The 13,898-nt window shown below is 37.9% G+C and overlaps 3 protein-coding genes across 3 annotated transcripts; 2 read left to right on the forward strand and 1 right to left on the reverse strand.

Annotated features, from left to right (window-relative positions):
• Positions 1–3,044: 3,044 nt before the first annotated feature.
• On the forward strand, positions 3,045–4,611 carry LOC101312570. Its single transcript, XM_004287398.1, has 5 exons — positions 3,045–3,355; positions 3,460–3,570; positions 4,030–4,106; positions 4,215–4,314; positions 4,424–4,611. Exons 1-5 carry the CDS (start codon positions 3,149–3,151, stop codon positions 4,538–4,540), a joined length of 612 nt encoding a protein of 203 aa, XP_004287446.1. The 5' UTR covers positions 3,045–3,148; the 3' UTR covers positions 4,541–4,611.
• Positions 4,612–6,674: 2,063 nt separating this feature from the next.
• On the forward strand, positions 6,675–8,793 carry LOC101300395. Its single transcript, XM_004288832.1, has 3 exons — positions 6,675–7,202; positions 7,319–7,485; positions 7,597–8,793. The coding sequence occupies exons 1-3, from the start codon at positions 6,675–6,677 to the stop codon at positions 8,783–8,785; spliced, it is 1,884 nt and encodes a 627-aa protein (XP_004288880.1). The 3' UTR covers positions 8,786–8,793.
• A 1,073-nt stretch (positions 8,794–9,866) lies between these two features.
• LOC101312860 (casein kinase I isoform delta-like) lies at positions 9,867–13,423 on the reverse strand. Its single transcript, XM_004287399.1, has 15 exons — positions 13,203–13,423; positions 13,060–13,100; positions 12,897–12,966; positions 12,650–12,798; positions 12,405–12,500; positions 12,224–12,294; positions 11,990–12,051; positions 11,853–11,916; positions 11,560–11,644; positions 11,347–11,473; positions 11,162–11,244; positions 11,015–11,072; positions 10,649–10,785; positions 10,272–10,456; positions 9,867–10,177 (listed from the first exon to the last, which is right to left on the reverse strand). The coding sequence occupies exons 1-14, from the start codon at positions 13,276–13,278 to the stop codon at positions 10,280–10,282; spliced, it is 1,296 nt and encodes a 431-aa protein (XP_004287447.1). The 5' UTR covers positions 13,279–13,423; the 3' UTR covers positions 9,867–10,177; positions 10,272–10,279.
• Positions 13,424–13,898: the final 475 nt, after the last annotated feature.

Raw genomic sequence — 13,898 nt, forward strand, 5'->3', positions numbered from 1 at the left:
ATATACGTCAGTGCCTGATGACTACGATACACATGGCACAGTATGAATAGGATGGTCACCCCGGAAGCCAAATTATTTATGCTTCTCGATCATATTGTATATATATTTTCTTCTGGATCATATGATTCACGACATGGATTTTATAATTACAAATGCAGTTGAACGGTCTAATGTAAACCAAACGTAGTCTACTTAGTAATGCTGTTAATATATATTGTATTATACAACATGATCGACATTACTAGCAAAGTGATAAGGCATTTTTCACAGGTAGCTTCAAGCATGGGTTATTGTCGACTACATTAGTTTATGCTTCTGGTTTAAATCGTTGCATGTACGTACACCACAAGAATGTAAACAGATTAATGAGCAATGAGGTGTTGGATTTGAACCGGATATATATACAACGTGTTCTGTTTGCAATATGTTTTCTGTATCTGAATTCTCTAGCTACCACGTACATTATGAAAACCCTAGATATGATTAGGGTTCTTCATCACCATGGGAGCGTAGCTTGACTTTGGATATATAACTTCAAATTCTAACTCGGGAAATTACCTTGTACATGTATGTAATGAGCTAGCAGAGACAGTATGACACGCCTTTGCGGCACTGTCATATGCAAAGACATATTCTCAGCCAACCAATTCGAGTTGTTTGCTAAATTAGGGTTCTCACTAAACTAATCTACCCATTTGTTGAGCTATATATATCTTCAAAATGACCATGGTCCTGATAAACTTCTATAAATTAATAGCATTAAATTAAACGTGAGCGTATAGTAAAATAAAAAAGGGCGGAGTCCTAATTCCGGACTCAAATATTTGATCTAACAACATATTAATTTAGAGAATATCAAGTAATCAAGGTAAATTTAACATGTTATATAAAGACGATCGAGACCGACCAGAGTATTATTTAATCACGTTTATTAATTTATCAAGTATTAAATTATCGAGATTTCACGTGTTCAATAGCATTACTAGCCAGCTTATATAAAACAAACTTATCAAACAAGATGTTTACTTAAAATGGAAATTTAAACATGATTAGGTAATCAAGATTGTGTACTTTAAATCAAATACAGATTTCATTCTTAATAAGTAAACATGTCTTAACGATCTATGGTAACAGCCAAAAGTCTGTAATTTTGTTGGAATTAATCTCATGTATAAGATAAGCATGTTTACTTATAACGGTAAAAATGTAAATAGGGTTGGATCAGGTAATCGAAATTATGTACTTGCAAAAAAAACACTATGAAGATTTCTTTCTAAATAACTAAATGTGTCATAAATTCTAGTTGTACATTCTAAAGGTTAATAGATTGAGTGTACGTATCTTTTATATAAAATATCTACTTATTGAGACAGACAAACGTATCATAGTACGAAACTCATTTTATTTCATGAAATAAGATCCAATTCATATTACTTAGGTTTTGCTAATAAATTCAAAGCATATATTAGTATATGTATTGTGCTCGAAACAAGTCAAACAGCTATATATACCAACATATCAAATTCACGGTTAATTAACCATATTATGATTAATGACATGGTTTGAGAAATATAAGAGGGTTTAGATGGTAATTGCATGAGTTCACATGTCTGTTTAAGAATTGGAGCATTCTCACTTTCCACCACACAACAGCTTATAAAATATGACCCACAGATCATGCGTGGAACAGCTCAATTAGATTTGTTCCTGATAAGTTTTATCTAATTGAAGATCCTTACATATCTAATTGAATTTATCACAAATCTTTTGGCGAAATCCACCGTATTTAACCTGATAAGTTTAATTTACCATTCATCTCGTTTAAGAAACTATTTGAATTTGATAACTCAAATCCAAATTGAGCAAGATAGTTTTCCTAATTCAGTCACTCCTTCTGTAAAGAAAGATCATCCACAGCTGGATATATAGCAAGAGATTACCTGCTTGAGATGCAAATATGTAAAATATATAATCCATTAAATTCCCAATAGACAATTACAATCCCTATGAAGCTGCAAAAAGATTTCTAGAATCTATAATTTAAATGGTGGATTTGGTCCAACTTCATAATGTGCAAATAATATAGTACTTATTCCAATAGTTTTTTCCTTTCTTAATATGTTGCTTAAAGAATGTTAGAGCTGGGGCTTTTAGGGCACACTCTGTGTAAGCTCAGAGACAAATTAAATTTGATCATGGAAGGAGTACTGGAAATCACATGCAATGTGGAACCCACATTAATCTTTTTTTTTGACAGAGTAACCCACATTAATCTCAAGTATAACACTATTAATCAGCATCATCAATCTGTTTATTTTGATGAAATAAAATTAGGGATAGGTTTCTATGTATAATTAGGTCTACCAAATATATATATATATATGCTGCCCAGATTTCTATCCTAAAATATGAAAATGCATGAATACATTGTGTAATTCATCGATCATTAAAAAAAGGAAATCCGGTCATTAATTTGAAGGAAATTAAATATTGAGAGAAAAAAGAATGTGAGAATCTGCATATTGAGGAAGAAAATGTATGATGATGAGAAATAAAAATTGCAGACAAAGCAGTATGAGTTTAGTGACATCTAGAGCGCGTGGGGTAGTTCTTGTTTGTTGTTCTATTAATCCAATTATTTTTATCACTTCAAATCATAGACAATCGCTTTCAAGTGGTAGTCTCTAAAGTCCACATCTAAAGGTAGAAAACGAATTTCTTTGTTTAATATGGTAAGAATAATCTATAACAATTATCATCATCATAATTAAAATTAAAATAATGAAGCAAATATTTGAATATGGAAGTTCTAAAATTAAGGCCAAAAAAAAAGAAGGAAGCGAAAAAAGAGCATAAAATCTAAGCATATAAAACATTAGGATCTACACACAATCTGATCCAGCGATGCAATTATTACTGGGGCTTCCCAAACAGGTTTAAAAACGCCATTTGGAGATCTCTCATTCCAATTCTCAGCTCTCTCTTCCTCGATCTCTCTCTCTCTGCTACCTACAGCTCTACCCTCTGCAATATTTGCCACAAAGTTTGGGATTTGCTCAAACTAAAAAAACTGATCGATCTCTCTGTGTGTATTCTCTCTCCCACCTTTCTTCTGATTAAGAAGAAGAAGAAGAAGAAGAAGAAGAAGATGGGGAGCAGTTATTTCGGGGAGCCAAACATGGGAGGAGGAGGAGGAGGATCGTCTTCTAGTTCTTCAAGGAAAGGGAAGAAGAGTAATTCCGACAAGCCGAAGCAACCGCAGAGAGGGCTTGGAGTTGCTCAGTTAGAGAAGATCAGATTACATGGTCAAATGGGATTCATCAATCCTTACCCTACTAACAATTTCATCACTAACGTATGTAACTTCTCTCTAATTCTCTATAAATCTGTCTAGCTCTTTTTCTCCTTTGACTATAACATGGTGTTTAATTTGGTGGTGATGAATTACTGTACGTGCAGCAGCAGGTGGAGGATACAAGAATGCAAGCAGCAGCTTATTCATCGTCTTTCGCTTCGTCACAGTCCTCTTCATCTCCCTCAGTCTCTTATGGCTTCCACCCTAACATGATGGTATGTTTTCAAATTTTGAACTTTTATCAGTTACTTCCATACATGGAAAGTGGATTTGTTTTTCTTTCCTTTTGAATCTTAATTTCAAGTTTTCGTCTCTAATTTGTTGTTCATGAATCTTGACTCACGCTGCGCATATCTATCTGTAAACTTATCTATTCTTTTTTAAAATTATTAATTGTGCATATCTGTTTCGGATGATTCATCAGTCATCAATGGTTTCAATTCATGCTAAATTTTAACCGTTCTGTACGTAATTGGGAATTATCTAAGAGATTATGGGATGTTTCTTGAGGTATTCATTAATTACTTTTCATTTATCGGTTGTAATTCATTAATTGGCTCCAAACCCTAGCTTGAAATTGAGAGGGACTGAAATAGTTATTCTTGATCGAGTCTGTATCGGTCTCGAGGTTGATCTTTCTAACTGATCTATCATCTATGGTGATACTAATATAGATGGGGCTTGGTGAATTTGATCAAAGAGCAAGCATGATATACGGTGATCCTTCCCAATTACACAGTACAACACCAAGGTTTGTATTCTCACTCACGTATATATCTCCCATGCTATTCACTCAATCAAGGAGTTTGTGAAACTTGTATAGCATCGTATCTGATCGAATGTCTGCTAAAACCAGCAGATGGGAACCCAGCAATGCTATGTTAGAGCCAACCCAACAGTTTGTGCAACCAAGCATCACTACTAGACATCTCCTAAATCCACCAGCAGTAGTACTAGAGGTACTTGATTATTGTTAATATACATATTATTTTCATCTCAAATATAAAGCAAATCACTTATGATCTTCTATTCAACCAATTTTCTCTTGTTGTTCATTCTTACATATAGGAGTTTCATCAGAATAATAGCAAAAAACATAGAAGTAATTCGATGGGCTCAAGCAGTCAGAACTCTGAATCCAGTGACTCTCAAGAAGTAGATTTGGAACTCAGACTCTCACTTTAATTAGTGTAAGTTCGATCATTTCCCGCCACTCAAGATCTGCAAATTCAAACTGAAAATGGGGTTAGCTTGAAGTTGAGCAAGAGGGAAGAAACTAAAACATCAAATTCATTTTCATATTCTGTGGAAGAGCTCATCTGCTCATGTAATGCAAAATGCGGAGGCTAAGATGAGATTGACTTTTTCTGCGTAATACAGTGATGAATATTTTCTTTTTGATCGATCATTATTTGCCATAGAAATGACATAGTCATCTTATATACCAGGTTCTTTGTTTCTATTGAAATATATTGCAGGAAGATCCAGCATTATTAATCTTAGCTAGTTTATATTGTTTTGAGCTCCATATAAGAATGTTTCTATTTAAACCCGATCCATATATACAGTAAGTACTTGGGAGAGGGAGCTCGGTTCCGATTAATTGCTATAGTCGAATAGTCCCTAAACATTAACTGATCAGTGGAGTTAAAAATTCTGTTGGCTCAAAGTGATAGATGACTTTGACAGTATCAAATCATTCGATCTGTGATATTCTTGATATAGATGATGATCAAGTGTATATATATACAAAGGTGTGTGTATTTGTTTTGATAATTCTTAACCCGGCCTAGTCCCTAGCAATATTAGTTCCAACCTTTTTTAACATTTTGTCTTCTAATCTGAGGTTATGGTGCATGGTAGTGATGGTACTACAATACTTGTTTTCCTTGAGGTTTTTCTTTAGGCCGGGCCAACTTCTTGTGATCAATTTGAAATATGATCGATACGTGCATAAATATATATTTCTTTGATGTTTTCATGTACATCAAGAGAAAAATTGTTCATGAAGAACTAATCCAATTTTGGTACATCGAATCTCAATCTTACAAGTTTAAAATTGTTTGTCGACCTTCTTCGTTTTCACTTCTGATTTCGGTGCATTTGTCAGTTGTTTCTATTTCATGTATATGTATGTACTTGCATATATATATATATATATAATGTATTCTGCCAATAACTGATATGTAACTGCTGCTTCATGATCTTATACATATATGGTCGATCTTCTTTCTAAATTAAAATTGTTTATGGTCATCACCTGGACATAACCAAGGATCTGGCACGGTGGTCATTCCCCGATATCCAACAATGTACTTTTATCGAAATGGCTCTTCTAAAATGCTTCCTTTTCCACGTACTCTACGAACTCGAACCAGAACACTGATTGAACAACTTCATCTAAGATTCCACATTAAATCGGATTTGAATACAGGCCGAAATTTTTAGCTAACATTGCTGAATATTCAACTTGATCAAGGCTATGATCTAGTATTCTTCTTTGCTCTTATACTAGTTAATCTGAGCAAGGCTTCTTCGTAATTGCTATTTTCAGTCATGAACATCATATAAGAGATTTTTTTTTTTTTTTTTTGGATCTGTGTCGCCGCTTTTCTTTCCCAGTTAGTAGAATAACTAGAATGTATCTCTGTTCATCAATTAATTAGTTTTACGTACTGTATATATTGCTGATTCTTTCTTCTTCTTTTTTTGATATTTTTGTTACCGTAAGCATAGATGATCGGAGTGTCGAACATCAAAATATTCTTCATCGTGTTTGATGATCTTTCTCTATTTTGCCTCAATTGGTCATGTGTCTAGTTTTAGCTCAATTCTCGTTCTTCCTTTTCTTTTCTATTATTTTCATTGCTAAAAATTAGTACAGCCATTTGTTCCCTTGAAATGATCTTGTGCAGAAGAGAATTTCAGTTTTTTCTTCTTCTTGTTTTTTTTTTCTTTTTCAAATATCAAATCAATGAAAAGCGACAACCAGATGTTATATTCTTTACTTTCTTTGGTTATTTTTGGTAAAGAATTGTATACTTTCTTTAGAATTACAGCTACTTTTGGGCAAGTACTTTTCAAGCTTGCATGCATATGGATTTATTCCCACCCCAAGATAGCACAAAACCAGGTTGCCTGCAAACCTGGATCAACAACTCGCCACAAATCTATTTTTGACAAATCTCTAACAACCTCAAAGCTTCTTTAAATTATAAAGAGAGATGGAGAGGAAAACAGGGCCGCAAAAGAGCCGAGAGCTCATAAAACAATAAATAAGCCATTGGAGACGCTCAACTCTTCAATGGCCACCTTAAAAATGAAGCTTTTTTGCGTCGTCCTCCCTCTCTTCTTCGCCTCTGCCCTCGCAATCGAGGCACATTGGCGAGGGTTCGTCCCAAATCCGTTGCTTGCACACCAGGGCGGATTTGGATTTAGCTTCGATCATAATGACCACACTCACACCGGCGGTTTTCATCTCTTTGACGAGGCTCAGCCCGTCGTTGCTTCCAAAGCCGCCGCAGTTGATCCCGCTCAACCTGCTAATGCTGACGTCGCTGCCGCAGCAGGAGCAGACGCACCAGCACAGCCGGACTTCCCTTTTGTCAATAACAGGGGGGCGTGGGAGCTACTCCTGCAGGACTCGGGTGTGTCTGTGATGCATCTAACCTTGCTACCAAACAACAAGATCATGTTTTACGATGCCGCGGCACCCCATATATCGAACATCAAGCTTCCCAACGGCGAATGCCTTCCCTGGAAGAATGATCAAGGCGTGGTAGCACAGGATTGTAATGCTCATGGAGTTGAATATGATATTGCGACAAACACAATTAGACCACTCAAGGTTGGTTCGTTTATTTGCATGTTGTCAATGAATTAACTTGCAGAAAATTACCTTTATGCTATTGACCCATGTATGCATGCATGTAATTTTCTAATCTCGTGGTGATCTGTAATCAGATTACTACAGATGCATGGTGCTCATCGGGAGGGGTTATGCCCAACGGTAGGTTCATCAGCACCGGTGGTTGGGCTGATGGAATTAAAAGCATTAGATATTTTACCCCATGCGACGACGGCAAATGCGACTTCAAAGATTATCCAGACACGTTGAATGCTGAAAGATGGTATATATAATTTAGATCATATCAATGCTGCTAAGGCAACCGGACGTACGTTTTGTTATGAATCATGCATATTTGTTGATTATTAACAAATTGTTATATGTGTATTATTAGGTATGCAACTCAGATAACGCTAGCAGACGGTAGGTTGTTTCTAGCCGGTGGCCGGCATTCCTACTCCTACGAGTACGTGCCGCCGGAGGGTCAAAAGAGCGCCGGTTCCATCGTTTCGGAATTGCTTGACACAACCACCGACACTGACGAGAACAATCTCTACCCATTCGTCTACCAATCCTCCGACGGCAACATCTTCATCTTCGCCAATGACCAATCCATCCTCTTCAATCCCAAAACCAACAGACAGATTAAGAAGTTCCCCACACTGCCTGGTGGCGCCCGCAACTACCCGGCCTCCGGCATGTCGGCTCTCCTCCCCATCGAGCTCAAAGAGCAGAACCCTGACGTCATCCCTATCGAAGTCATGGTCTGCGGCGGCGCTCTCAAAGAAGCTTACGCTGCGTCCGCGAAACCAGAGAACCGAGTCTTCCTCCCGGCCTTGAACGACTGCGGCCGGATGGTGATCACTGACCCTAATCCGCAATGGGATAAAGAGGAAATGCCCTCGAGACGTGTAATGGGAGACATGCTGAATCTCCCCACCGGTGACCTCTTGATCATAAACGGAGCCAAGGCTGGTACCTCAGCTTGGTGGCAGGCTGAGGATCCCAACTTCACACCTCACATATACAACCCTAAGTTCCCCAAGGGACAACGCTTCTTCGACATGGCACCAACTACCATACCAAGAATGTACCACTCCACCTCGGCGGTGCTTCCGAGCACCAAGATCCTGGTGGCAGGCAGTAACCCTAACTCGGGCTACTGGTTCGCTCCGGACGTCAAGTACAAAACCGAGCTGCGGCTCGAGATCTTCTCCCCACCTTACCTCGACGCGTCTTTGGACATCCACAGACCGGCAATCGACGCCGGCGCTACCGCTAAAAAGCTCACGTACGGCGCAGACTTCAATATCCAGTTCAAGGTGAACGAGGCAGACAAGCCTGGCAAGAATGACTTCAAGGTCCACATGTACGCCGTTCCCTTCACAACTCACGGATACTCCATGAACCAGAGGCTGCTCTCCTTGGCCAAGAAGGACTTCAAGGCAGTGGGAGGTGGTGTGTATAGTATCACAGCCTTGGCACCACCATCCGGCAATGTGGCTCCACCAGGGTTCTACCTGGTGTTTGTGGTGCACCGCGGTGTGCCCAGCCAAGGAGTGTGGGTGCAGATGAACCAGTAAATCCGTGGATACATGAAAAACTAGCTCTAATTAAGGCAACGAGGCCTCATTTATATTTTATCATTTAACAATTTACAAAGAGGAATATTTTGATTAATTATATATTATGTCTTATGCATATATGCAATTTTTGTTATCATATATACAGTTTTCTCTTAAACTATGATCGATGCACGTAGTTTTGATTGCTGCAATTGCGATCTCTACGTCCATCCAACCTATGCTTAATTGTGTATAGAATTCTTTGATTCTTGTGTGAAGTTTCTCTCTTCTTCAAAGGAAAATTAATGTAATAAGAGGAATTCGATCACTTTTTTCCGATATCTGAGTATTTGAAGAAATGACGACTCTCTTCACCATTTATATTTGCTTGTAACACATACATTGATGCATGTTTACAATAACGAAAAATGTGGGTCATGGAAGATACAGAAATCATGAATTTCGGGTGGTTATCTGAATCATATGTATTTCGTTCAGTGTTGTTACTAAAACAATTTGCTTATTGATTAATGGTTATATTGTTGAATGATGAGATATTTGAAGATACTAAAATGAAATAGAAAACAACAAAAGCAGTGAGGAGGGTTGAGGGTGAAATGGAGGAAGAAAGAGAAGTTACCCTATAATTTTCATAGAAAGATTCATCTAAAAACCAAGTCTTTAACCCAAACGAGAAACAGAAACAGGGTAGCCAGAGTCAATAACTTCATATCTTGAAACAAGTTTGCAAATATGTAGACCGCGATTAGATCAATTCAATTATAATCTATGATGAAACAAATTCAATTATAATATATGATGAAACAAAGGGGAATGAATACCAACAAAAACAGATCTTTTTATCTTACAAGAACTCTCACCTTGATTTCTTTGTTTTATCAACTTCTCAAATGAAAACATATGAAAATTTGTTTTGTCATTCCAGTCTTTACCTGTCAGATTTCACTCCGAACACGATTTCTCACCACTTTTCCAGTTCTCACAATTGAACAAAGAACAAGTTTTAAGGAAGCCGATCAGGCTTCATTGTAGAGATATTTACTATTACAATTTACAACGGTGATTTTTAGGAATAAGCAAACAAAGGAACACGGTCAACAGCCATCAAATGGCATGGAGACGACTTATTACCTAGGAACAAGAATGGGGAAAAAATAATAGTATCACTCATCATTTATGTTACAAGAAAAACCTTAAATACAGGATTTGCTTTATCACTCATGGGATCTATGTACACCACAGAATCCAAGCTTTGGAAATTTTGTACTTTGTAACAGCCAACACCTTCTTAGTCACCTTAAGGAAAGTAATGAGAGCTTGCCCCAACCAAGGAACTGATTCAATGTCCACAGCTGCATCATTACAATCTCTTCCTATATCACCATACACCTGCAGATTCAAAGATGTACAGCTAGAATCTTTTAGAGCAGAGCTCTTGCGAATACACACTGAACAGTAAGTAAGCATCCGACCAATAAATTACCATGTATATCACTTGGCTGAAGACATGCGCTGCAGTGATTGAATCCAGCTACCCGAAGGACCTACTTTATTGCCATGTCCATGACTAGTGTTTGCAGTTTCAGCAGGCAAAACAGGTTTGGAGTGATTCCTTCTTGAGGTGCCAGCAAATGACGTAGACGGAGGTGTGTATGATTCAGGTGCAATCTATAAAAGGAAATTTTGCCCAAAATTTATATATTTGAAGTGTGGCAGTCCATAACAAAACAATATACGTTCATTCAACAACAAAAAAAAACAATATATGAGAGCAATGGAAACTCATAGTAAGGTTTGAAACAAAAACACGACAAAAAACTAAATGTATATCAAAGCAATTATTTAACAGTAGCGACTCACATTCTTTTCAAGAGGATTATCGTAATTTAAGTTCCTGCTCGTTGGTGGTTTAAACTGCATCCGGACCCCAGGACCAGTGGAATTGCTTGAAATAATACGATCCGTCACCTCAGATGGATAAGTAGTACTAGCACCTCCTGCCAATAATTATACAAGACAAATGTAATTTCAGTAAAGCAATTGCTTATCACTCAGAAATTATTACTAGCTCTGCAAGAGGACATCTGAGATTAAACACTAATGATAAGATACTTTTGACAAAAAGAGAGCTCCTGCAGTGTCTAATTATTACATGTGTTGTTAACATCTATCCTCAAATTTGATAAATCAGTTATCTGGGGTGTTGGTTCATTAGCAAGATCTAACCTTGATGATTATCTACATTCATTGGCATTGCACGACTGTTGCTTCCTCCAGGACCTGGCTGAAACATGTGGATATTCAAATCAGAGGCAGAAGAATATTCCAGCCTTGAAACAGTGATCCATAAAAATAAAAAAATCTAATACTTACGGGTAACTGAGACTGAGGTCTATTTTTTTGCGATTGTTGGTACTTTATGATGGTCCAATCAAATATGTAATCAAATTCATATCCTGCCATTTGCCGAAAAACATGAAGAATCAGAGAAACATGAAATACAAGCCAAGAGGGAGAGGATGTATGCAGAGTGAAAATATAGAATTTGAATACCATACCTTCACGAGTAAACAAGTCTCGGAACAAACGTTTTAAGAATCCATAATCAGGTCGCTGATCAAATGTCAGTGAGTGGCAGTAATGGAAGTACGATGCAAACTCCACTGGATGAGACTTGCATAGAACCTTTAGAAAACAGCAATCAGACTAGTTGACACCATATATAACTTATTAACTTTTAAAGATCCATAACATGAATAGTTGAAAGATACCTCAATAGGAGTTGATAACTTCTTCTCACATATTTTGTCATATTTTTGCTTTTTGGTGGCAGCTTTTAAGCCCTGCCATGGAAGGCTACAAGCAGAAAAAAGGATTGTTAGCGTACAATATCAAAAACATCATAAAATGGGAAGAAAAAATATCATGTAGCATCTTGTTTCAAATAGGTTTTCTGATGTATATTTGACAACTTTAAAAGTAATTTAATCATCCTCCTACAACAAATACCCCCAGAGGAGAAAACTGTTGTCTTGAGCAGTTGAGCAAAGAGCAAGATTTATACCTTCCTCTCAGAAAATAGAGGAGAACATATCCAAGAGACTCCAAATCATCCCTCCGGCTTTGTTCTAAGGCAGAAACCAACAAGGTAGATGAGTACTTATGTCTTTGAGTTTATAAGGTTCAACAACTTTAACTTACCAATTCCAAGATGAGTGTTACAGCTAGCATAACGAGCAGTTCCTGTCAAGTTTTTATTCTCCCTGTATGAGGCAAAGGTTAACAATGAGAATATTATCAACATTTTTACTAAAAATTTGACACTTTGCACTCCAATGCTTCCTTGAATTGTCAGCAAAGGAGACAACATATATATGTGAGAGAGAGACTGAGAGATGTCCTTCCAATTTCAAACCAGTGAACTGGATAGTTTACCTATAAGGGATGTGACGATTGGTGGTGGAGTCTCGATATCTTTTTGCAAGCCCGAAATCAATTACGTAAACCTGACATGCAAACAGACAGGTCAAACCAAGAAAAAAGAAGGTTGAAAGAAGCAATGAGAGTCTGATATACATCCTTAAAGGAAAAAATAAAAAAACAGATGCATCATCACCTGATTCGCTTTTCGACCAAGACCCATGAGGAAGTTATCAGGCTTTATATCTCTGTGCAGAAAACCTTTCGAGTGCACAAACTCAATCCTCGTAATCTGGTCATCAAGAGATCACAATATTTTCAAGAGAAATGCACTGAACAGTATTTGATAGAACAACAAACTAATGATTTGGAAATTCCATGTTACAGATGAGCTGTGTAAGCTACATTTAAACACCACGGAAGCATAACAACTATGATTACCATTTGATCAGCTAACAGCAAAACACTCTTGAGTGAGAATTTTCTCCCGCAATACACAAACAAATCCTCAAGACTCGGTCCCAGCAAATCAAGAACCAGCACATTGTCCTCTCCATTGATCCCCGACCATTTTATGCTCGGTATTCCACCTAAACAAGTCACAAAACCAACTCAATACACCCCAAAACATAAACCTCAACAACATGTCTATATCTATCCATATCACAAAGTACAACTATTTACATACTTCCTCCCTGAAGCGTGTGGTACAGCTTCGCCTCGTAAAGCAATTGCGGATGCTTAGTCTTACTGTTCTCCTGCAATCACACAAATCAAACTCAACTCCATCACTAAAGAAGAGCTCAAATTGACCGAAATATTTGAAGTTCGAAATTGCAAGTAGAGCTTACGATCTTAACGGCGACGATCTCGAACGTATCGACGTGAGTAGCTGCAGAAAACGAAATTGAAACAGTGACACAGAAATCAATCACTGCTCTCCGATCACAACTCGGAATTCAAATTTTGAATTTCAAGAGCGCAACACACTCACCTAGGAAGATTTCACCGAACGATCCGCTGCCGATCTTGCGGCCGAGCTTGTACTTGCCGCCGACGATCCGCTCCATGCCCCGAATTGCAACCCGATCGGGTTTTTTTTCTCAAATCATACAACTCAAAAATTCGAGAAATTCAGAAAATGATTGTTATTTTTTTGAATTTTTTTTATTTAAAAAAATATTCCTTTTATTCGAAGCTGGAAAATCCGAAGCCACACATAGAGCCAGCAAAGGAAGTGTGAGACTATCCACAGAGGGGGATAGAGAGAGCGAAACTAGAGGGGTACTTTTGTAATTCTGACTGGAGGAGACTATGGAGTCGTCGACGGATAACGGCTCAGGGTTAGAATGGTCATCTGCACCAGTGGTGGCGGGAGTCTCCCAGGGGTCTCCACGTCATCAGTGCGGTTTGGTTTCGCGCGTGGGACTGTTCAGCTACGGCCGCGGTAGCAATATGTGCTGGTGAGGATTGGTCCTTAAAAGGCTGTTGAGGGCATTTTGGGAAATAAAGAATTACAGGAGCGAGAGTTGGATGGCATGTGAGGAAGGGGAAATGCAGGTGATCTATTCTTGGCGCCATCGCCGTTATGTGATCTCGTCCACGTCAAATTCGGCGCCCACACCCCGCAATTATAGGGTGTTGGAGTTTACAATGGTGCCCTTGATAATAAGCTAAATGACGCTCAGCT

This window comes from Fragaria vesca, linkage group LG1 (genome assembly GCF_000184155.1).
Source record: "Fragaria vesca subsp. vesca linkage group LG1, FraVesHawaii_1.0, whole genome shotgun sequence".
NCBI classification, from domain to species: domain Eukaryota; kingdom Viridiplantae; phylum Streptophyta; class Magnoliopsida; order Rosales; family Rosaceae; genus Fragaria; species Fragaria vesca.

Coding starts and splice junctions, on each gene's coding strand:
- LOC101312570 (XM_004287398.1), top strand. CDS start 3,149: ATGGGGAGCAGTTATTTCGGGGAGCCAAACATGGGAGGAGGAGGAGGA. Junction 3,571..4,029: donor GCTTCCACCCTAACATGATG/GTATGTTTTCAA, acceptor ATACTAATATAG/ATGGGGCTTGGTGAATTTGA. Junction 4,315..4,423: donor CACCAGCAGTAGTACTAGAG/GTACTTGATTAT, acceptor TCTTACATATAG/GAGTTTCATCAGAATAATAG.
- LOC101300395 (XM_004288832.1), top strand. CDS start 6,675: ATGAAGCTTTTTTGCGTCGTCCTCCCTCTCTTCTTCGCCTCTGCCCTC. Junction 7,203..7,318: donor ACACAATTAGACCACTCAAG/GTTGGTTCGTTT, acceptor ATCTGTAATCAG/ATTACTACAGATGCATGGTG. Junction 7,486..7,596: donor ACGTTGAATGCTGAAAGATG/GTATATATAATT, acceptor GTGTATTATTAG/GTATGCAACTCAGATAACGC.
- LOC101312860 (XM_004287399.1), bottom strand. CDS start 13,278: ATGGAGCGGATCGTCGGCGGCAAGTACAAGCTCGGCCGCAAGATCGGC. Junction 11,645..11,852: donor CTCTATTTTCTGAGAGGAAG/GTATAAATCTTG, acceptor TTCTGCTTGTAG/CCTTCCATGGCAGGGCTTAA. Junction 11,474..11,559: donor AGTTATCAACTCCTATTGAG/GTATCTTTCAAC, acceptor TGTTTTCTAAAG/GTTCTATGCAAGTCTCATCC.